The sequence below is a fragment of the Lactuca sativa genome, chromosome 7 (genome assembly GCF_002870075.4).
Source record: "Lactuca sativa cultivar Salinas chromosome 7, Lsat_Salinas_v11, whole genome shotgun sequence".
Taxonomy (NCBI): domain Eukaryota; kingdom Viridiplantae; phylum Streptophyta; class Magnoliopsida; order Asterales; family Asteraceae; genus Lactuca; species Lactuca sativa.
Window position 1 is genome coordinate 34,387,157 of NC_056629.2, and position 23,661 is coordinate 34,410,817.

At 33.0% G+C, this 23,661-nt stretch overlaps 1 protein-coding gene and 2 long non-coding RNA genes across 7 annotated transcripts; 2 read left to right on the forward strand and 1 right to left on the reverse strand.

The window, feature by feature from the left end:
* Positions 1-5,067: 5,067 nt before the first annotated feature.
* LOC128127115 (uncharacterized) lies at positions 5,068-13,810 on the forward strand. Of its 2 annotated transcripts, none has more exons than XR_008225166.1 (5): positions 5,068-5,165; positions 13,028-13,076; positions 13,270-13,331; positions 13,419-13,503; positions 13,588-13,810. It is a non-coding gene; the product is annotated as an uncharacterized LOC128127115 (long non-coding RNA). The 2 variants fall into 2 exon arrangements; XR_008225167.1 differs by having other exon boundaries at positions 5,088-5,165; positions 13,023-13,076.
* On the reverse strand, positions 5,677-9,846 carry LOC111880733 (uncharacterized). 2 transcript variants are annotated; one of them, XM_052765482.1, is made up of 9 exons: positions 9,586-9,835; positions 9,181-9,507; positions 9,017-9,116; positions 7,748-8,935; positions 7,527-7,653; positions 7,088-7,441; positions 6,896-7,000; positions 6,023-6,574; positions 5,677-5,926 (listed from the first exon to the last, which is right to left on the reverse strand). In XM_052765482.1, exons 4-8 carry the CDS (start codon positions 7,948-7,950, stop codon positions 6,233-6,235), a joined length of 1,131 nt encoding a protein of 376 aa, XP_052621442.1. In that variant the 5' UTR covers positions 7,951-8,935; positions 9,017-9,116; positions 9,181-9,507; positions 9,586-9,835; the 3' UTR covers positions 5,677-5,926; positions 6,023-6,232. The 2 variants fall into 2 exon arrangements, with proteins under 2 accessions (XP_052621442.1, XP_052621441.1); XM_052765481.1 differs by lacking the exons at positions 5,677-5,926; positions 6,023-6,574; positions 6,896-7,000; positions 7,088-7,441; positions 7,527-7,653 and having other exon boundaries at positions 7,963-8,935; positions 9,181-9,846.
* Positions 13,811-20,145: 6,335 nt separating the features above from the next.
* On the forward strand, positions 20,146-23,513 carry LOC111880814 (uncharacterized). Of its 3 annotated transcripts, XR_002846570.2 has the most exons (6): positions 20,146-20,504; positions 21,084-21,763; positions 21,846-22,903; positions 22,995-23,108; positions 23,195-23,250; positions 23,334-23,513. It is a non-coding gene; the product is annotated as an uncharacterized LOC111880814 (long non-coding RNA). The 3 variants fall into 3 exon arrangements; XR_002846568.2 differs by having other exon boundaries at positions 21,846-23,108; XR_002846569.2 differs by lacking the exon at positions 21,846-22,903.
* The last annotated feature ends 148 nt before the right edge of the window (positions 23,514-23,661 follow it).

Consider the following 23,661-nt stretch of genomic DNA (forward strand, 5'->3'; position numbering starts at 1 on the left):
ATATTATATTAGTATAGGGTTGAATTTTAAACTTTGTAAAATTCTAGGGTTTGAAATTTAAATTGTCCAAATTAAACTTTTAATCACAAAACTAAATTTCAAAACATGAGGATTAGTTTTAATCTTTTCAAAACATAAGGGATCAAATAACAAATAATTTAAATTAACCATTTAATCTCATAATTATCCATATTTGATTTATTAAATGTTTCTTGCAAAACAATTTACCAATTTAATTAAAATAATCAATTAATATCATATAAGGAAATTATTATTCAACTAATATGCAAATATATTTTGTTAGGTCAAGAATATACTCACATATATGTTAAAATTCGAATTTTCTTGACCCATAAAGATTAAGGCAAGTTTCCATAAGAAAAACAACAAGAAATTCCGAAACTAGCTCCATCTGACGCTCGAACTCGCCGAGTACCACAATGGACTCGCCGAGTTGAGGCCTACTCGCTGAGTCCACTATGGAACTCGCCGATTTCATCAGGCAGATGGACAAAAATCGAATTTTGCAATCAACAAGCAATCAACCAATGCATCAATTCAATAGAAACCAATCAAGGCTCTGATACCACTGATGGGTTTGAGCCATAACAACTTTACTATGTGCACATGCAAACCCTAATGCTTGGATCTAGGTTTCTCTAATTGAACATGCAATGTATCCAAGACTTTTATTGATAGATCTAGTGTAAACATTCAAATCATAACATATGAAAACAGATCTAAAGGAATATCTTGAATTGCTTGCTTGAATCTTCTTGTCTTTGGAGCTTAGAGTCACAATTGTCACTCCTCTAATGGCTTACAAACACCAACTAGCAAGAGGATGATAATAGAGAGAGAGAGAGAGAAGGGTGAGAAAATTGGCTCTAGGGTTTCTTGAGAAGCATGAGTTCCGATTTCCTCCACCTAATGGGTCTATATATACTATGACCTACTAGGGTTACACCTTAAACCCTAATTGAATAACTTAGGTCCTAAGCAATCCAATGATCCCTATAGACTAGGCCTTGGACGATTTCTAGGTTTCTCCAAATCCTAAAATCGTCCACCCTCTTATCCATAAAGATTCATAGCCCAAAATACAACTATCACACATTTGATAGTTTATGCCCCTTTATTCAATTAACCTCTTGAAGTCACCAAATTAATTCCTAATTAATTTATGACTTATATTAATCAAATAACAATATTATTATTCCTTATATTATTCTCATAATATATTAATAATATTTCTTCTTTCATTATAAATCATCCTGTTAAGTTGCTATGGTAAAGGCAACCCAAAAGGACCATGCTCAACCAGAAATACTTGCCAAATATAGTTACAGCCTTAGACACTATTCCAACAATTGTAACATCTGGATTCCCAGGTATCTTGTTTTAAGTATTTTCGTTAAATTTTATAGAGGGACTCGGCAAGTAGGCGCTCAGACTCGCCGAGTGGAATCGCACATTCCCATCCTGGATTAATGAGTGCACTCGGCGAGTCCATGCGTGGACTCGGCGAGTCCGCGCTGTTAAATGAAGCCCTAATTTTCGGGGCTTGTGCCCTATTTAAAAGCCCTTATGGCTGTCATTTGCGGCTACCTTGTTCCAGAGAAACCCTAGAGAGAGAGAGAGAGAGAGAGAGGAAAGGCTTGAGTGCAAGAAAGGGCTTATAATCTTCATTTTTTGGGTGATTTTGCTAGATAAAGAAGAGAGGATCCATCTAAAGCGAGAACGAAGCTTGGTTTGGAGCTGTTCATCTTGAGAGTTCACCTTTGGAGGTAAAATTCCTTCTATTTCGTGTTGATATGATAGATTCCATGATTTTAGGGTTTTTATCTCCCCTTTTTATGAGATCTAGGGAGTATGAGGTCTCCTTTGTGTTGATGATATCAGATATGGGCCTTGAGAGGTCCATAGAGTCACTACCCTCTAGCTTTTTGCAAGCAAGTAAGCAATTGGAGACTAGGTTGCCATTTCTAGAGTTATTTCTCCATTTGAGGCTTGATATGGGTTGCATACACGTAAAGGTTGCACCTTTACGTGACTTTTGAGTGTTAGAAGGATGGATCTACTATTTGGTGAAGCAGGTCTAGCCTCAAGAGATCTTTTGAGAGTTTTCATGGGAGAAACTCGCCGAGTCCATAAGAGACTCGACGAGTCGAGTCGGGTTGCCCCGAGACTCGCGACCTGTGATGACCTGGGGAGTATAGGATTGACTCAGCGAGTCAAGAGGGGACCAAGGGCGAAGAGGGCAGGCGTGTACTCGCCGACTCACCCTAGTGAACTCGGCGAGTCCGGTCAATGCTGACCGTTGACTTTGTTAACTATTAGGGTTTAGTCAGTGGTTGGACTTATGAGTCACTAACGGGGTAAGATGGTCTTTTACCCTTCTTACAGGATTTATAGAGAAGGGCTGGCCTAGCCTTTAGAAGTTGTATTAATTAGAGTAACTATTTTGTGAATAGGCGAAGGCTAGTGTAGTATTTCAGAGTTCGAGGTTTACCGAGTTACCCGAGGTGAGTCTTCTCACTATACTTTACCTAGAGTGGTAATTAGAGTTATGAGACATAGTACTTGTATGTTCTTGCATGATTTGATTTCTATGTGCTTTATCCTATGTGTGTTACAGAGTTTACAGAGTTAGGACCGGAAGGTCCACAATGTTAGGGCCAGAGGCCCCACAGAGTTATGGGACGGGAGGGTCCCACTGAGACACATTAACCAGAGGGTCAAACAGAGTTATATCCTCGCATGGCTAATATGTGTTGTGTGTGGTATTTTGGGGAACTCACTAAGCATTTATGTTTATAGTGTTGTGTTATGTGTTTCACATACTAGTGAGGATCACGGGAAGGCGCCAGCTTGATCATTACACACACGAGGAGTTTTTATATTTTGATCTTGAGATGTGATGTTATGTTTTAACTATGTGATACAATGGTGTTTTTATAACGATTATGAATGAAAATGTGTTTTATAAAATGTGAAAAATTATTTTGAAAATTTTGGGTGTTACACATATCTAGTAGTAACTATGTTCATCATGTTTAGTAAGTTCTATATTCAGTGTATACTAATGATAGGAAAATATAATAAACCAAATTATATTTTTAAACACAATATTACTTGTGCTTTTACTTGTATCCCTCCCCCCCCCCCCTGAAAACATTAAAAACTCGGAAAATATAGGGGTATGAAATCACAGTTAGTTGTGTCCAAGCGTCGAATCAATGAACTGGAAACGAAGACCATCGAGTTGTTGTACATGGCACTTAATGGAATCCTAATAACAGTTAAATAGATATATGTATCTAAATTAGCGATCTCATTAAATAAAGTGTTGGAAAAACACTTGCTTTCGGTTAAGGAATGTTACCGGGACTTGATTGAATCGAGGAAATCGGGTTTTTAGCCTAACGTACCACTTAAGGAGTGTGTACGACCGTGAAAGGGAGTTTACGACCGTGAACTGTATATTGCCTTAAAGGGTGTACGGCCTTTGAAGGTGTACGGCGGTGGATGAGTGTACGGTCAACGAGCTTGAAGGTGTACGGCCGTACACTCAAGAACAAGAGTGTTGGAATCGGTGAATACGTGTCCTAGATGCTCAGAAATGAATCCCCAATGGTGTTTTTCGATGTTTTATGGAAGAATAAAGGTGTTTTTAGGGTGTACGGTCAGGGATTCTAGAGAGAGAATGAGAGAGTTTTCAGTCAAGAATGTTCAAACGAGGGTGGGGATCCCGTATTTATAGGATTGGGGTATGGTCAGTGGTGGGGTCCACCTGGCACCAACTGTAAGTGGGTGTGTGGCCGTACACGGGTGTGCAGTCGCACATCGGTGTGCGGCCGTACACTCACTTAGGCCAAAAATTGTTAGATTTTCGAGACATTTCGGGTTTTTCGCACGATTTTGGTTCCGACTCGTATATAATTTTTCCAAACCAAGAATTTGACGGAAATCCAATAAAAATTCAAATTTTTATTAATAGAAATTGGTTAAGTATAACGGAAAAAGTTTCGGGTTATCAAAGATTTTTCAAGCTTTATCTTGTATTCCAACTTGACTAGGTTTATTAAATACAATTTGAACTTTCATCTTCAATCTATCTAAATACGAATTTCTGATTATAACAGATTTCTAAATACAAAATTCTATTCGGGTTAGTTACTTGATCTTTTAACTTTGCTTTTTTTTTTGCTTGGATCATGAGATTGCTTTGAATGGCCTTCCGAAATAGAAGAACAACCTTGGAATACTTCTTATTGCTAAAATTTGCATTGTTTTTTTTTTGCTGAAATTGGCACTGATTATTGTTGTAATCAGCATATTTGTTGCTTGTGTCATGGCAATGTTCCTTCCATACAAAAATAAAATCAAACAGCGGTGCTTTAAATATAGTTTGGATCATGTATTATTAAAACGATTCCACACTTAATGATTTGGATGAGTAATGGAATCACTCCAAAGTCTATGATGATGCTTTTGTATTAGTGAGGCTATTGGTAGCAAAGAACAAAAGATGGAATCATATGTCACTATTTGTCCTCTGTTTCTGGAAATTCATATGGATTTTGAAATTTTTAGATAAACAATATACTATCTATAACTTGTATGAGTGATAATGGGAGAAGATTAAATATAGCATTCATAGTTAGAATAAAAGAAACAACACCATAATAAAATTATCATATTGTCAATGGAAAGTTTAAGCAAGATTATTGAAAGCATAGTTGTTATTGACCAGAACTCATTGCAAATTATGCATAATTGTGTTGTTTATGATTTATCTTATTATTTGATTTTATTGGTTTGTTAGTTAGTTACAGATAAAGATAAAATGTTATCTAAAAAAGATATTTGGGTACTTATCATGTTCTCATCAAAGTATAAGGCGAGTTTTAGTTGCTTGATTATCAATGTTGATCAAATTAATCTTGTCACTGTTACTTTTCACTTTAATTATTTAAATATGTGGGGTTCTAAATATGGGTTCGTTGATATAAGTTATTATATGACATAGATATTGGTGACATAGATATTGGTGTATATTAACGTACACTACTAGAAACATGAGTTTTAGAGACGGAAGTATCCGTCGCTATTCCGTCGCTAAATGTTGTTTGCGATGGATCAGCGACGGACTCACTCCATAGGTAATTTATAAGTGGCTAATTTCTCAGCGAGGGTTTTAGCGACGAAGAGGTTTTTCATTGCGACAAATGTAGCGACAGAATATCCGTCGCTAAATGTCACTCAACACATTTACTCAGGGCATTAGCGACAAAATTTGATAAAGTCATTCTGTCGCTTTTCTAGTGCAAAATTTCAGTGATCAATTTTTTTCCGTAGCAAATCCCTTGCAAAATTCATATATTGATTTTTTTTTTCGTCACTAATCTGTCGCAAAATTTAGACATGATTTTTTCCCATAGCTAATCCCTTGCAAAATTTATACATTAATTTTTTTTTTGTTTCGTCGCTGATCCGTCACAAACTTTAGACATGATATTTTTCCGTAGCTAATCCCTCGCAAAATTGATGCATTAAAATACTTTTTTTATTCTCACCAATCCGACGCGAACTTGTAATATCAGTTTTTTTATTATGATTCTAAAAGAAAAAAAATACTACAATCATCAAATTTTTATACTAAAAAACATCAAATAACAATGCAACCAAACATTACAATACCAAAACTATCAAAGTTTACCAAAGTATCATTCAAAAAACATCCAAAACCAAAACTATCCATATAACATCAAACTCCCAAAGGTTTAACTTCAAAATAACATTTTAGCACCAAGAAATCCAAAGTATGCATCGGGAAATGAGTTTTCACAAAACATAATTTCAAAATAACATTTTAGATGCTCTCTTCATTTCATGTCCATCCAATCATCTTCGGTTCACATTCCTATAAAATATTATTCAAAACAATCAAAAGTATCAAATACAAAAGGTTAACAAGTCATGCAAAAACATCAAATACTAATGGTTAACATCATATTACCTCTAATTTTCAATTTCTCATCATATTTTGCAAGGCTGCATACATCTTCTCCATTGCTTCATATTTTGCATCAATTTGTTGTTGTTTGACATCTATTGCTGCAGCTTTCGCATCCATTTCCTCACGCATTTGTTGATGTTTAGCTTCCATTTCTGCAGCTTTAGCATCCATTTCCCCACGCATCTCATTTCGTACACGTTCATAGACAACCTAAAGTACAATGCCATGATAGGAAACTTTGTAAGTACAATGCCATGATAGGAAACTTTGTAAGTACAATACCATGATAGGAAACTTTGTAAGTACAATGCCATGATAGGAAACTTTGTAAGTACAATGATATGATAGGAAATTTTTATAAAGTACCTTTTGGGATGTTATTGTACTAGACGTTCCTTCCAAAAAGCTCACTGGATCAGACACAGATCCGAATCCATATATTCTTCCTTTCTTGACTCCTCCGGAAACATCACACCATGTTTCATTATCCAAGAGGGGGTGGCAACTAGTATCATCACCAAACTTAGCCACCATAGCACGTTCATAAGCCTCCTATTATAGCAAAAAAAATATGAAACAACAAAAACATGAAATAAGGAATAGAATGGTTCATTCCATTCCATTAAATTCATAATTAAGGAATGGAATGAACCACTTCATAAGCCTCCTATTAATTAATACTCAAACCTTTTATAAAGTTGATTACTACTTACAAAATACTTAATTACAACTAGGCAGAGGATAAAACATTTAGAGATAATAATTTGTTTCTTTTCTTTTGTAAGTTGATTACTACTCACGAAAGATTTGTTTTCTGTCAATTTGTTGCTTTATAGTAGGAAGTTTTGTTTCCTAAAAAAGAATTGAAAATACCTTAACTTTAGCTGCCTTTGGTGTAATGTACTCCTGAGTAGACCGTTTAGTGTGCAACCTTGCATAAAGTTCAACTCCTGTAGGAGGGCGTTTAAGTGTTGCTTGCTACAAAATCCATTAGTAATACATTAAAAAACAAAACAAAAACTCAATAGTCTAAGTGGAAACTAAGGTGAGATGCAAACATCTTACCATTCTTTTCTTATGTTGACGAATAGATATAGATCCCCCTGTATGTTTGGAAACAGAGCCATCTTCTAATTTATTTTTGTTATTTTTACCTGATTGTGATAAACGTTTCCATTTGGATGTGGTCCACACTTCATTAATCATTTTTTCCCAATACTCCTTTTTTATCCAATTTGGGTGATAGTCCTTTAGCAAATTTAAATCACCTTCTAGTGAGGCATTCACATTTGCAGCTTTGGCAAGTTTTAAAGATTCTTCACGTGCTCTTCGCATTATGTCAGGAAATCGTTTCTTCATACAGTCTTCGCATACCTTGCGAGCAAGAACATCAATCGCTTCGGGCCAGACATACAAACCCTACATGTAGATCACGCATACAGTTATCTTTTCCATTTTACACCAAGTTTTACTTTGATAAATCATAAAAATAATAAGTACAAACCTTGAAGTGTTCCCACATTGCATCACGATGTTCTTTGTCAACCTTCTTCCATGAGGTCCATGGGCCGTCAAACATCGTCTTCAGTATACATGCGATGGCTCTGATCACTGAAATCTGATCCGTAAATCTTGCAAAAACTAAATAATTAAAAAATTAGCATTAGTATTATCATTAACAAGTAAATTCATTTTCGTAAACAATTGTAAAATTAACATTAGTACTCCTTTTCAGAATCGACTTCAATGAACTTCCTTTTTGATGGGTTACTTGGAACTTGTTCCAAGATGTTTGATCCTCTAACTGAAGAAGAAGAAGGATGACTTTCTGCATTATTGTGTGATTGAGATGCATTTCTATCTCCAGCATCACGACCACCAATGTGACTACCACTACGACCACCACCACGGGCTCCTCGTGGCGCCATTAGTCAAAACATAACCCTTAAAATCAAGAATTAATAAACTATTGGTTAGAACAAGTATGTATTATAATAGAAAATTTTAGAAGTAAGAGAAGGTAACATGCTATAATACACAAATAAATGAAAGTGCAATGTATATAGAAAAAGAAAACGATCATTTTAGCTAAAAAGTTATTGATAAGGTCCATTAGACAATATATAGTTCCAAATACATTGTTTCATTCCACATTTTTAGTAATTACTCATCATCAGAATTATCATCACATATGTTTTCTTCATCTTCAATATCATCTTGGGATGAATCATCCAAGTTATCATCAACTTCTTCATCCTCTTCTCTCTCAATGTCATTGTCATTAACTTCTTCTATTTCTCCTTCAATTACATGAGAAAGGGGTCCTGCCACCTCATTTGCACCACTACTTGTAGAAGGTAAAATTGCTTCACTTTCTTGAAAGAATTGGTCCTCTTCATACTCATCGTCATCTTCTTCAATAACACATTGTCGTAGATCATATACACCCCTTGGTTTCGTCTTGACGACAGCCCACCAATCTTTCAAATCCTTCATTGCGGGATATGGTGCATAATACACTTGTTCTGCTTATGACGCTAGGATAAACGGATCTTCATTTCTTAGCCTTGATTTGTATTTAATATCAACCAAATTATGCTTTCGATCCACACGTACCCCTTCAGTAGGGTTAAACCATATACACTTGAACAATACTACGATGCAACGCCCTATGCCTTGATATTCTACTTCTAAGACCTCATCCAACAACCCATAATAGTCACACTCAGTCTCATTGTAACAAGTCCCTCTTACACATACACCACTATTGTGTGTGACCCGTCCATCACCATATTTTTCAGTATGAAACTTGTAACCATTGACAAAGTATCCTTTATAGGACCTAACATGTCGTAATGGTCCTCGTGCAAGGCATTTCAGATGTTGACTGATATCATTTGATTGTTGAAAAACCTACATTGATAAATTCATTTGTTAACTAATTCACGGGGGAAGACACTTTGGTAACACAAAATTTTCTAGTATCATACTCACATGATCTTTAAACCACTTAGCAAAATGTTGATCCCTAAACCTTTCAAATGCTCCATCATCCATATCAGGTTGGCTTTGGATCACATAATTTTCAAACAACCTTAAAAAATAACAAACATTTTAGAGATTCACGATATCAAGGAAAAATAGATAACTTGACATACCTTAAAAAAGGTAGAACCTCAACACAATTGATCAAGATGTAATTATGAGCAATACGCATCTCATCATCTATAAAAGGCCTCCGTTGTCCACTTTTTTCGAATAATCTTCGAGATGGAACTTTGAAAATGCTTAATCGAGAGTCGACCATGGTATAACTAGGAATTTCTGGGGCAAAATTACGCGACTCACGATTCAACCGGGTTTCAATTGTAGGCAAAAAGTATTGTGAGCAAAAAGTCAATATTTCTCCAATCATGTAAGCCTCAACAATGGACCCCTCAACCTTCGCATGGTTTTTTATCTTTCTTTTCATTGATCCCAACTTCCTAAAAAGATGTTGGAAAAGACTTATTAGAAATTCCATAGGTTTTATGATAGAATATTTTGTATGGTAAAAAATATACCTTTCATAAAGATACATCCACCTATATTGAACCGGACCACCAAGCATAGCTTCTCGAGCTAAGTGGATAACAAGATGCTCCATTGAATCAAAGAATCCAGGTGGAAATATTTTTTCCAACTTGCAAATGGTTTCAACAATAGTAGTTTGCAAGCGTTGTAAGTCATCTACGCGTAACACCCTTGAACATATTACACGAAAGAATGTACACAACTCTGTAATTGCATCCCATGTTGAATTTGGCACCATACCTCTTAGAGAAATAGGCAACCATCTTTGAAGAAATACATGGCACTCGTGACTCTTGAATTTGTAAAAGCTATTATCATCTACATTAACGCACCCCCCCCCCCCCCCCAAGTTTGAGGCGTATCCGTCTGGGAATTTAAGTTTAATCAACCATTGACATATTTTAGCTACTTGTTCTTTGCTCAAAGCAAACGATGCTCTCTTTTTTATATCCTTATTTCCCTTCTTCCATGTATGCCATTGCACTCGATTGCAATACATTTCTATATCTTTTCTTGCATTCATGTTGTCTTTGCTTTTCGGAGTGTCCATCACGGTGTTGAAAAGATTTTCAAAAACATTTGTCTCAATGTGCATGGGATCAAGGTTATGTCGTATTAACAACTTCCGCTAATATGGTAGCTCCCAAAAGATGCTCCTCTTAACCCAATTATGAGTAATCCCGAAACCAGGCAATTTTGCATTCTTCGCTCTAAAAGGTTTGCCTTCATAAACAGTTGGAAAGTGTCGTACTTGCTCCTAAATCTGATCACTGGTTAATATTGGTGGGGGGCTAGATCTCTCAACCTTATTAGCCAGAAATCCTGTTTTGTCACCCCTATAAGTGTGTTGTTCAGGTAAAAATTTTCGATGGCAGTCAAACCAACATGGTTTACTACCATGGTGTAACCGAAACAACCTCGACTCACCCATACAATACGGACATGCTAACTTGCCATGTGTGCTCCATCCCGATAACATTGCATAAGCCGGAAAGTCACTAACTGTCCAAAGAAGTATAGCTTTCATTGTGAAATTGCATTTAGTCGAAGCATCATAAGTGACAACACCGTCTGTATATAGCATCTTTAACTCGTCAATTAGCGGCCTGAGAAACACATCTATATTTTAACCTGGGCTCTTTTTTCCAGGAATAACTATGCTTAACTGAACATATGGTTCTTTTAAGCACATCCAAGGAGGCAAGTTATAAATTGAAAGGAAAACAGGCCAACATGAATACGGGGTTGTATTTGAGTTATTTGGACTGAACCCATTGGTGCATAGCCCAAGGCGAACATTACGTGGTTCACTTGAAAATTCTTGATGCATTAAGTCGAAATGCTTCCAAGCCTCCCCATCACTTGGATGGACCATCAAACCCGGTTCTATTTGATGTTCATAGTGCCATGTCATTTGCTTTGCCATCTTTTTTGTCAAATACAACCTTTGGAGTCTAGGAGCAATCGGCAAGTACCTCATAACCAGATATGGCAGTCTGCCACTCTTGTACCGATCATGATCACACACTCGACACTTAGTCAAATCCGAATCTGCCCCATAGAATATCATGCAATGGTTTTTGCAAGCATGAATTTTTTTTTCTGGGAGTCTAACTATTTTCAAAAGCTTCTTTGTCTCATAGAAGTTCTCAACTAGCTTCTCACCTTTGGGTAGCATCCGCTTAATTATAGGAAATATGTGATCATAAGCAGCCTCAGATATATTGTATTCTGACTTCCAATGCAACAACTCTGTTGCAGCTTGTAATTTTGAATAATTTTCACATCCATCCCACAAAGGTTCATCAGCGTCTTCCAACATATCATAGAACCCCTTGGCAGTTGGATTCGGGCGTTCCTCCATTACATCCATCAACATTTGTGTACACCCATTAACATCATCATCATCATCTTCCATCGGATCCTGCATTGGATTAGAAGATTCTTCCTCATGCTGAGATATCGTATTTCTTTCACCATGTGCCCACCAAGTTGTGTAATTAGGAGTGAAACCATTTTGTAACAAGTGAAGCTCTACATCACCTCTTGTTTTATAATACATGTTCTTGCATTTAAAACAAGGACATCTAATATAATCCCCATCAACGGTTGCTTCATTAGAAAAAGCAACATCCAGAAATCCTTTGACGGATGCATGATATGTTGTGCTAAGATACCCATGATCTAACCTTTTGTACATCCAGTCTCTATCACTACGTGTTGACATAATGAATAGCTACAACCAAATATATAACTACTATTTAGAAATTAGATAATGTAATCATATCCACATTACTAAAAGCATCCTTGGAAACTACAATTATACAATATGAAATACTTATTTTTATTATAACTATGCAAACATATTCCAAAAACTGTAGCGACTAAAAATGTAATTTTGGAAAATTAAAACTACAGGGACAAGAATTGTAATTCCTGCAAACTAAAAGCTTCAGGGACCAAAAAGATAATTTTGGAAAACTATAACTATAGGGACCAAAAGTGTCTTGCTTATTTCCCTCTTTCATAGTGACCAAAATTGTAATTCCATAAATTTAAAACTTCAGGGACCAGAAATTTAACTTTTGCAAATTAAAAACTACAGGGACTAAAAATGTAATTTTGTAAAAATAAACTACAAGGACCAGAAATGTAATTCCCGCAAACTAAAAACTTTAGGGACCAAGAATATAATTCTGGAAAACTAAAACTATAGAAACCAAAAGTGTCTTTTGCTTATTTCCCACTTTCATAGTGACCAAAAGTGTAATTCCTAAAATTTAAAGCTACAGGGACTAAAAATATAATTCCGGAATATTAAAACTACAGGGACCTAAAGTGTCATTTGCATATCTTTTGTTATCTAACGTAATACTATACAATCTTTTCACAAAAAATAATTTTTCATATATTTTAATTTCTTGTACCTAATTTTTTTTAGTTAATGTTGTTATAAAGATGTTATATCAAGTTGTATAATAATATTATTAGTTCTATGAGATCTTATTTAATTAATAATAAGAGATTAGTTATTGGTAGTACTATTAAATTCGTGTTAATTTTAATACTCAAAAAAGCGATACTTGATTTAATAAATAAAAACATAGAAAGTGAGTAAGGTAGAATTAGGAACAGAAGCTTAAATAACGATGTGGTTTCTAGTAGTTTTACTTTTATGCCAATCCTTTAGTATTAATAAATTGCCCCTGTTGACAGTTTATTGACATTTTACGGACCATTTTGCCCCTCACCTGTATCTATTTCTGTTTAGTTTATTGACCATTTTCCCCTGTTAACAACTTATAAAACCAATAGTATATAGGGAGTACCAAAATGAAAAAAATGATAATTAATAGGGCAACCTATGACTCCTTTGCATGAGGTGAGTCGCAAAATTCCAGATTATGTGACCCATTTTGCCTAAAAGTGTAGGGTTCTCACCAGTTCTAAAGCCTAATAAGAATTCAAGAGAAGCATACAGGTTAGTTTCTTACCTTTTTTCTATCTCTTCTTATTCAAATTTGACATAATGACTTAATGGGTTAAGTCAAAAAACTTGGCTTAATCTATTAAGACACTAACTTTTTAACTACTTACCATTCTTTATCCTCCTGACTACTCTCACGTTAAAAGATTGACTTAACATTGATGAATATTGTAAAATTTGTTTTTAGGAGTGTAAGGGTAAAATGGTCATTAGCGCACCATGATCTCAGTAGTAGCTCAGCAGACTCAGGTAATGAATCTAGAGTTTATCTTAAAGTTGTGGCTTACAAAAATGTTTCTAAATTGATGGCTTACTAATTGTTGCTTTAATGCTTAGGAACATAAGAAAAGAGTTTGGACAAAAGTTGGTCATGGGCGAAGTTCCAGTAATGCAAATAAGAAGACTCAGCATCAGATAAAAGGTAATTATGAGTCATTTTTTTTATATGGGAATTGAGTATTGTTGTTTTTGTCCTAAATTTGTATTTCTTTTTTGAAAATTTCAGCTTCCATGGAGAATATGGTAACGGAAGTCCAAACTTTGGTTCTCCCCAATCTTATACACAATCAAGGCCACCAAAAGATTCTGTGTGTCCCATAACTAGCCATATCTTTAGTGATCCAGTAACCCTAGCAACTGGTCAAACGTATGAAAGAAAGGCCATTGAAGAATGGATAAAGAGGGGGAACACAACATGGCTCATCACAAGACAACCTCTCTCATCCTATTCCCTCCCTAAAACAAATTACGTCTTAAAAAGACTGATCACCTCCTGCATACAAAAAAAGACTTCATGTTTCACAAGCCATGAGAGGATCGAAGAAGAAACCTACCGAAATTAACTTCGGATTGTGGGGGAATATCATTATATGTGCAAGTATACAACTTTGCATTCATTTCTAATAATCACATTAAAAGCATTTGATTGTTAGTTTTACACTTATGGTCCTTTAGCTTAACAATTTTTCTTTGGGTTTGGTCCGAAAAGAAATGGGTTAGCAAATTTTATGCTTCTTAACTTTTTTAGTCCCTGATTTCTTAAAATCCAACTATTCGGCTTTTAATTTTTCTTATGACCATTTTGCCCTTGCACCAAATTCATTAATTTTTTTTTCTAAATTATAAATTATCTTTAAATGTAAGTTTTGTATAATTTTACAATTAAAATGAAATTTTGAACACAAGTAACAAAAATGTAACAAAAATTGTCCTTTCGTATAGGTACGGTTTTGAACACAAGTAACAAAAATGTAGCATGTATAAAAGATTTACAAAAATGTTCCATTAAGAAAAAAATTAACAGAAATAGTTCAATTCAAGCAGACACATTGCTATTAAGAAATAGTTTAATAAAATCAACATAAATTGTCCCTGTGTAAAAAACACATAAATAGTCTATGTTTAAAAAGATGTGACATAAATAGTTATAGTTTTAAAAAATAGCAATAAATGGTTAGTGTTTAGAAATAATAACAAAAATAGTATCGGTTTAGGAAAATGATTTAATGGTCTTTGTTTCAACAGAATTAACAGATAAAAAAAACAAACAAAGCCCTTTTACTACCAAAATAGGTCCTTTCATGTAGGTACCGTTTAAAAAAACAAAGCCCTTTTACTACTAAAAAGGTGTCAGGTCAATTCCACATATAGCAATGTACTTTTTTTTTGTTAAATATGATAAAATAAATTGCAGCAAATAAAAAACAAATTAATTCAAGCGCCATGAAGAAAGTACATTGGTTTTACCACCAAACGTTTTTGTAGGTAATAAAGAAAAGTTTTTTTTATTGGAACATTTTGTGTTTTCTACCAAAAAAACGTGAAAGGAAGGTAAAGTAATTAAGTTTCAACCATAATAACAAAGTGAGAGGAAGAAGACGAAACATGAAAAAAAAAATAGCTAACCTATTGTAACTTCTCTTATCACTGAAATATGATATGGATTTTAAACAGGAAAAAGAGGAATGAAGAGTCAAGAACGAAGATGAAGAATCATTAATAATCTTCATGTATATAATATAACGTATACATGAATAGGAATTTAATCCGTGAATGTGATTTATTGATATTGAAGATAGAAAAGATCGAGTGTCTAGGAATGCTTAATTTTTTATATGGAATTGAAATAATTATCCCTAAATTAAGGGAATTATACATGTGCTTAGTAATCACAGGTAGATATGAGTTTTATTTTATGATTAGATAGTGTTTGTAATGTTAATTCACACAAAATCAGGAAATCAGTTAATAGGAATGAACTGGATAGATGTAATGGGTATTAGGTTAATGTTTGCAAAAAAATAAATAAATAAATAAAATCATTGACAGAATTTGAAACACAAGAATGGCAATATTTAGTGAATTACAGAAAATAATCACCAGAAAAAGGAGGAAATGGAATAAAATAAAAAGTTATTAAAAGAAAACAGTTACATAATTATTTACAATTTCAGATATCATTCATATAAATATTGTAAATTGAAAAGTAGGATGCTATTAAAGAAAAAAGTATAAGCAAACGAATGGGGGAGACTTGGTGATTGACACGTGTCAAAATAGGTTGTATTTATTACATTAGGGGATGAGTACCTACTTTCCACGTAGCAATTGAAGCACCCACTCCCCCCCCCCCCCCCCCCCCCCCAGACTGATTTTCCCACTCAAATACTCAAAGTGAAATTATGCATTTGCCCTTACAATCAAATCCAACATATAAAACACACACACACATATATATATATATATATATATATATATATATATATATATATATATATATATATATATATATATATATATATAGAGAGAGAGAGAGAGAGAGAGAGAAAGAGAGAGAGAGAGAGAGAGAGAGAGATGAGGGAGTTAGATTCAAATTTTCTACTATCTATTATGTGCATGTAGGTTTGATTCTCGACCAATCATTTTAGTTATTTTAACAAAATTTTAATTCATATTAAATGTTTAATATATAATTAATAATCATTATATCTTCAACGTGCAATTTGCATTAATTATTTTAATTAAATAACTAAAATGATTGGTCAACAATGAATCATACATGCATACAATATATAGTTAGAATAGAATAACCTAACCTTATATATATATATATATATATATATATATATATATATATATATATATATATATTCCTAATAAAAGACTCTTTGATATGCCACATGTCTGTCTTCTAAACCTACTAAATGCTAGTTGGCCTCTTCTCTTTCACTCCCCATTTTGTTTTCCGGCTCAACTATTCTTCCCTTAAATTAAGCAATAGATTTTTCAAATTGCGTATTTCCTATACTAAACATCTGATATGTGCTTATTAGGCAACTAATCCTATACTAAATTGAAATCGATGTGACCAATATCCCGAATAATTAGGACAAGGTAGATTTGGTTTCCCTCTCCTTACCTCATGTAATATTATCGTCAATTTGATTTCCCTCTCTAATCATTATCCTTCTCTAAGAATCAAGGTGATGTCTAGGTTGTGAAGCTATGGCGCCATCTCCGCCATCTCCCCCCACTCCCGGCTCCCACAATGAGGTTTGAGATTTAGGTTTTCCCATTCCACTCTTCCTTTTTTACATATTTGGGCCAGAATTAGATTTAAAGACATCTATTGCATTTTGTAGCATCATACATCAAGATTTCAATTCTCAACCTTTTTGATTATATATATATATATATATATATATATATATATATATATATATATATATATATATATATATATATATATATATATAATTTTAGTATTAGATTTGATAATGTGTGGAGAAGGGGACCGAGAAAGCTAGCTATATCTAAATATTAGTTTACCTTTTTTTTCTAGCATGAATTTAAATCATATTGACCATTGTTGGTTAGTTTAGTTTGTAATATGTGATTTCTGTTTTCCAAAGAGTTTCTTTTATTTTTGTCTTGTGTTTTGCTTGTTGTGTTTTGCTACATATGTCTTCGATTATTTAGGAGAAATTAAAGTACCCATTGTTTTTGTATTCTGAAGCTGATATTGCTTCATGGGGTCATGATTATGCTAGGTAATCACCTTTTTCCCCATGTGCGTTTAAATCTTAATTGATTCAAAAACCCATAAAGAATTAAAAGGTACATCCATAAGGAAGAAAATAAATGTTTAATCATTGGTGGTGACATCTCTTTAAGAAATTTGGCTGGTGAAATAGCCTAAAAGTATGCAAAAAGAAGATCGTTTTTTATCATTTGGAATTACATTTACAATAGTTACCAAATAGAAAACGTTCACTAATCATTAACAATCTATACCAATGGAAAGGTAAATTGGTCATTACTGTCCTAATGACTCCTAATGACTGACCATTCGATAGAGAGAGAAACATTATTTGTTTTTGATGTGTTTGTGTATTTTACAAATTCCTATTGTGTTTTATTCCTCAATATTTTTTATGGTTTGTTTTTAGTTTTTGGTTTTAAAAGATTATATTCATATCAGAATGCTTATATATATATATATATATATATATATATATATATATATATATATATATATATATTACAGCCTATCTCCTCATGATGACACAAAAAAATGTAGAACAATTAAACAAGAATAACATGTGTATTTTGACATGATTCTGTTGTTAATGAGGTATCTATTTGTTTCCAACAATTTTTTTGATCTTGATTTCAAAGTATGAACTAAGATAAACCGTTCTAATTTTTCCGACTTTGAGAATATTCTGATTTTAATTTATGTCCTTTGGTTTAAATGGCTTTGTGGAAGTAACGATTGTAGGATTATATGTAGACTTCTTCAAGTTTATTCAAGACAATTTTATGACTTGAGGAACCTTTTGGAGATTAGCCTTCCCAAAATTCAAAGAATGTAAGAAGCCTAAGTATTAAGTTTTTTATTGAGCTCATTTGTGGTATATGTAAGACTATTTGGTGGATTTATCCTCTGGTGTTAGGCCCACTTGACTTAACTTTAATTAGAGAAACAACAAAATCAAAATTTTGGATCTTTTGGCCAAATTCTATAGGTAGTATGTGGTGGCATGTGCTAATCAAACTTGGTGTTTTTTAAAGAACATCGAACAAAATAGGGAAAACTTTATTTTTTGTGTTATTTTACATTCATTGTCCAAGTACTACTCTAACTTGAATGTATGTTTGTGTGTTTCTCTTAAACCGGCCTAGGCTTGGATATAGATATAGTTGTGATAAACTTCGTTTTCTACTGACAGAATATCGTTTTGGCTTTTCATCAAAAACTTGGCGGATGGATTCCAAAATAGGGTTTAGCATAGTTTTGAATAAGTGGATGTCACAAACAATGATCATATAAGAAAATTATAGCTTTATTGATTTGATTCTTCGTATTGATTTTTGTTTTAATTTGCATAAGTTATGGCCTAACACATGATTACCATCTATGGCCCATGCTTCTTCTTTTCCAGCATATTGTAACTTAAATCACCAATTAATTACTTATTTTAGATATCTTCAATTGGAAAATATTATTTAGAAAATCCATATTGTTACACCTTTTTATTTAATATATACTTTTTTATAAACACAATTTCAGTTAACACATCAAACGTTATAAATTTTTTTTTTTACAAATGTATGATGAATGATTATTATTTTTGTAATTGATATGTTATTTTTCTTTGTAAACCGTGGATTCCGGCCACAGGTTATAACCTAATGTCTCTCTCTCTCTCTCTCTCTCTCTCTCTCTCTATATATATATATATATATATATATATATATATATATATATATATATATATATATATATATATATATATATATATATATATATATATATATTCCTTATAATTATTTCCATTAAAAAACGTCCTTTTAAAAACATTTAAATCCTTCCATATTTTCTACATTCTTACCATATGCATCTAGCATTGATGTCAACCTTCATTTTTCTTCGAAATTCTAAGATTCCTGCATACAAGGTACTTTAAAAGCTTGCTAAAATTGTCAAAGATACGAAACTACAATGTTATTTCAGTTTACTACTTTAGCAATAGATTATTATAATTTAATTTACATTTTTTCATAATTCTACCTTAAAACTCTTTGTATTTCAGCATTCTACTTTAAAAAAGTCTCATTTTAGCATTATACTTCAAAATATTTTCTTATTTAGTTAAATAGGGGTTGAATATCATGAATTTTAAATTATCCTTCCTAATAAACGAAGGTTTTTTTTGTCACATGTCACATTTTTATTTAATTTGTCAAATGTCATTTTATGGTTATTTTGAATTAATTTTTTTCCATAAGTTAATTTATGGGTGTTCTTATTTTATTAAAGTTCACATAATATTTTAATATAATAATTATAATAAATATATTAATAAATGAATATCAATTTTATTAAAGAACTGACCTTCTAATTTCAAAATTTTCAAATTAAATCTTATTAGTTTCTTACGTTTATTTGTTTAAATTTAAAATAAAAGAAAGCATTTCAATTTTAATAATTCACTATTTTTCTTATTTTCTTATAAATTCATAATTTTTTTTTTAAATTAATTCATGTAATAAATGAATCTCACAACTAGTAAAATATTGTATAATCGGGCGCAATTGCTAAAAATGAGTATTTTGTCCCATATCTCATTTCCTCTTTCTATTGCAAAAAAATAAAATAAATCCCAAAAAATCAGGGACAAATTATTTAAAATACATATGTGCAATCGTATAATCTGCTAATTGCTACCCTATATCTCATTTCCATAGGGATGTCAAAAACCCTCGCGGGACCCGTTCCCGTGGGACCCCGATACCGTACGGGATTAATTTTTAAAAAAATTTAGGAGCGGGGGCGATTTTAACTCTCGTTTATTTTCGGGATCGGGGGTGGAAGTGAGTATTTCCGTCCGGTACTCCCGCGGGGCCCCGTTTATATATATATATATATATATATATATATATATATATATATATATATATATATATATATATATATATATATATATATATATATATATATATATATATATATATATATATATATATATATATAATTTAAAATACAAATGGGAAAGGAAATTAGGGCTTTAGCAGTTTAGCTTTCCTTGTTCCGTCATTGACTCGTTCAGCGAGTAGGCGACCAACGACTTCAACTGCGACTTGCCGACTTGTCAATTGTCATCGTCTCCAACTCCCACCGGCGACCAGCGAGGTTTATTCAGTGTTTCCGACTTCAAATTCCTCCTTCCTTCCCGGGGATTGACTCGTTCGTTCTTATTCTCGATCATCGAGTAGGAGACCAACGACTTCTCCGACGGTGACTATGACTTTTCATCGTCTCCAACTCCCACTGGCGACCAGTGAGGTTTATTAAGTGTTTCCGACTTCAGATTCCACCTTCCTTCCCGTCACCGCTGCCGACCCCTTCTGCATTCCATGGTAATGTCTTTCCTTCTCCATTTGCGTTTCTGTCTTTCCTTCTCGGATTCAATTGACAATCGATTCTACCACAGTACCACTTGAGTGATTTCAATTTCTCAATTAAGGTTTATTTAGTGTTGTTGATTTAGATTTCTCAAACATTAGTGTGGATTAAGATTTATTTTAATGAACAAATTTCACAGTCTTAATATGATGATTGCTTGCTTCTATCAATTGTGTTTCTCACCAATTCCTGCTCTATCAATTTCTACCACTTTCTGTTATCAATTTCTGCTGCTTGCAATTAAACTCTTCCTGGTTTCATAATTTCATACAGTGTATCTTATCAATGAATTTTGTTTAATGATTTCACACAGTTAATAATTTCATAATTTCTGCTGCTATCAGAAGTTGATTTAATGATTTATATAGAATAATAGAACTCGATTTATATTGTTGTTTGCCGCTATCAATGAATTAACTACAAGTTTCCTTCTAAAAAAGTAAATTCTTATCAATTTTACACTTATAGTCAACTGTAAATTCTTATCAATTTTACATTTATAGTCATTGATTGTTTGTGTGAACCATTTTCAGATTTTTGTAATTATATCTTCAGCAGAACCAAGTCAACCTAATGATTCAAACACGGTTAATGATACCTCCAATTCTACAGTTAACTGTAACGAGAAACAAATTAAATTCACATCTCCAATGTGGCGTCATTTCACCTATGAAGAAGTTAATGGAACCAAAAAGGTTGTTTGTAAGTATTGTAGAAAAGAAATTACTTACACAACCAAAAATGGAACCAAAGGGATGTATTCTCACCATAAGTCATGCAAAATACGAATTGGGCAAAAGAAAATTTATGATTTTCAGAGTCAGTTAACCGGAAAAAAATCTAAGATGGATCAAAGTGGGGGATCAATTTTAGCAACACATCATTTTAATTATGACGATTCGCGAACCGATCTTGCTAAAATGATCGCAAAACATGATTACCCACTTAGAATTGTTGAACACGAACGCTTTAGAGATTTTTGTCAAGGGCTCCAACCACTTTTTAGGCCTATTTGTAGAAACACAGCTAGATTTGATGTCATTAAGTTGTACGGTGAGGAAAAGGCAAGGATGATGCATTTTTTGGAGAGTATTCAAGGTAGGATTGCAATAACTACCGACATGTGGACTGCCAACTACCAAAAAAGAGGATTCATGACAGTGACATCCCATTTCATTAATGATTATTGGCAATTACAATGTCGTCTTTTGAGGTAATACTTAATTTATATTAATTTCTTTAATCTATTAGTATTCATTCTTTAATTAAATTGAATTTATTTTGTTCACTGGTAGGTTTATATATGTGCCATGTCTCCATACTACTGAGAAACTAAGTAATGTGTTGATGAATAGTTTGTTGGACTAGAACATAGATAAAAAATTATCAACTTTAACTTTTGATAATTGTTCAACAAATAATTGCATGATAGATTTGATGGTAGACAAACTACCTTTTGATAGCTTGATTTTGGGTAGAAGCATGTTTCATATGCGATGTGCTGCGCATATTTTGAATTTAGTTGTGAGGAGTGGGTTGGATGTTTTTGGACATGGGATTGAGAAAGTGCATAACAGTTGTAGTTTTTGGACAGCTACACCAAAAAGACTTGACACATTTCAAAAAATGCAAAGTGTGAGAATGTTTCTTGTGAAAAAAAAACCTAGTTGTTGATTGTAAAACACGATGGAATTCTACGTATTTAATGCTTTCCACAACTTTGAAATACAAGAAGGTGTTTTATCGGTTACAACAACCTGAGCCCCAATATAAGAATGCACCTGATGAGATAGAGTGGGCTTTCGCAAGTGAGCTTTGTGATAGACTAAAAATCTTTTATAATGTCATAGAATTATTTTCGGGAACAAACTATCCAACAACCATCATTTTCCCCAAAATATGTGAAATAAAGATTGCTTTAAAGAAATGGGATACATCTAGTTTCATTGAAATAAGCGAAATGTCCGAAAATATGATTACAAAGTTTGATGAGTATTGGAAAGAAAGTCACGGGGTGTTGGCTATGGCGATGATATTGGATCCAAGGTTTAAGATGAAGCTCCTAGAGTATTTTTTTTTTCTATTGTATATGGAGTAGATAATGCAAAAGATGAAATTCAAAAAGTTCGTCAAATTTGTGAAGATGTATATCTACGATATGAGTCAAGCAAGTAATGATGATATTACTAGTAAGCCCACTTCTAGTCGAGATGCAGCTCCCGCAAGTGACATGGACTCATTAGATGCTTTCTTTTCATGGAATTCTTCTACTAGTGAAGTTTTTGTAAACACGAATTAGAAAGGTACTTAGAGGAAGGCACTTTACCCCAGATTCATGAGTTTGATGTGTTAGGTTGGTGGAAGTTAAATGGGATTAAGTATCCTACATTATGTTTGATTAAAAAAGACATATTAGCCATTCCTATCTCCACTGTTTGCTTCAGGGTCTTCTTTTTCTACAAGTGGTAGAATCGTTGGTCCACATAGGAGTAGACTTCTTCCGTCAACAATTGAAGCTATCATATGCACTCAAAATTGGTTATGGCCGGGTAAAAAAGGTATGTATGAGTTTGCTTAAACCATTGTTTTTTAATTCATTTTAATATATTATGCTTATTACCTTTATTTATTTTTTCTTTGTTAGGTTGTGTTATTGATGGTGATGATGTACATTCAGATGCAGATGACGAGGGACTTGAGGTAAAATTGTTCAATTTGTCGTTTTGTATTGAATAAACTAATATAATAATTTATTTTATTACTATTTTTGTTATTTATTTAAGGAGGACATTCGAATGTCAGTGAATGAAGAGTTGAAGGAAATTAATGGATACCGAAGATTTAATGAATTGGTGTTTTATATTTGTAATTTTGGATTTGTCGTATTTTGTATTTGTAATGTAGGATTTGTCTTCATAAGATTGTTGGAATTGTTGGATTTTTTAATTTTTAAGTTTTGAAAATATTAGGTTTTAAGCTTTAAAATTTATTAAAAATAGTATTTTTGCTAAAAAAAAACAAAGTAGTTTTTTAGCAAAAAAAATCAATTTTAAGCCGGGGAACCGGGGGCGATGGAGGTAACCGGGGGCGGGACTGGGGGCTGTGTAAATG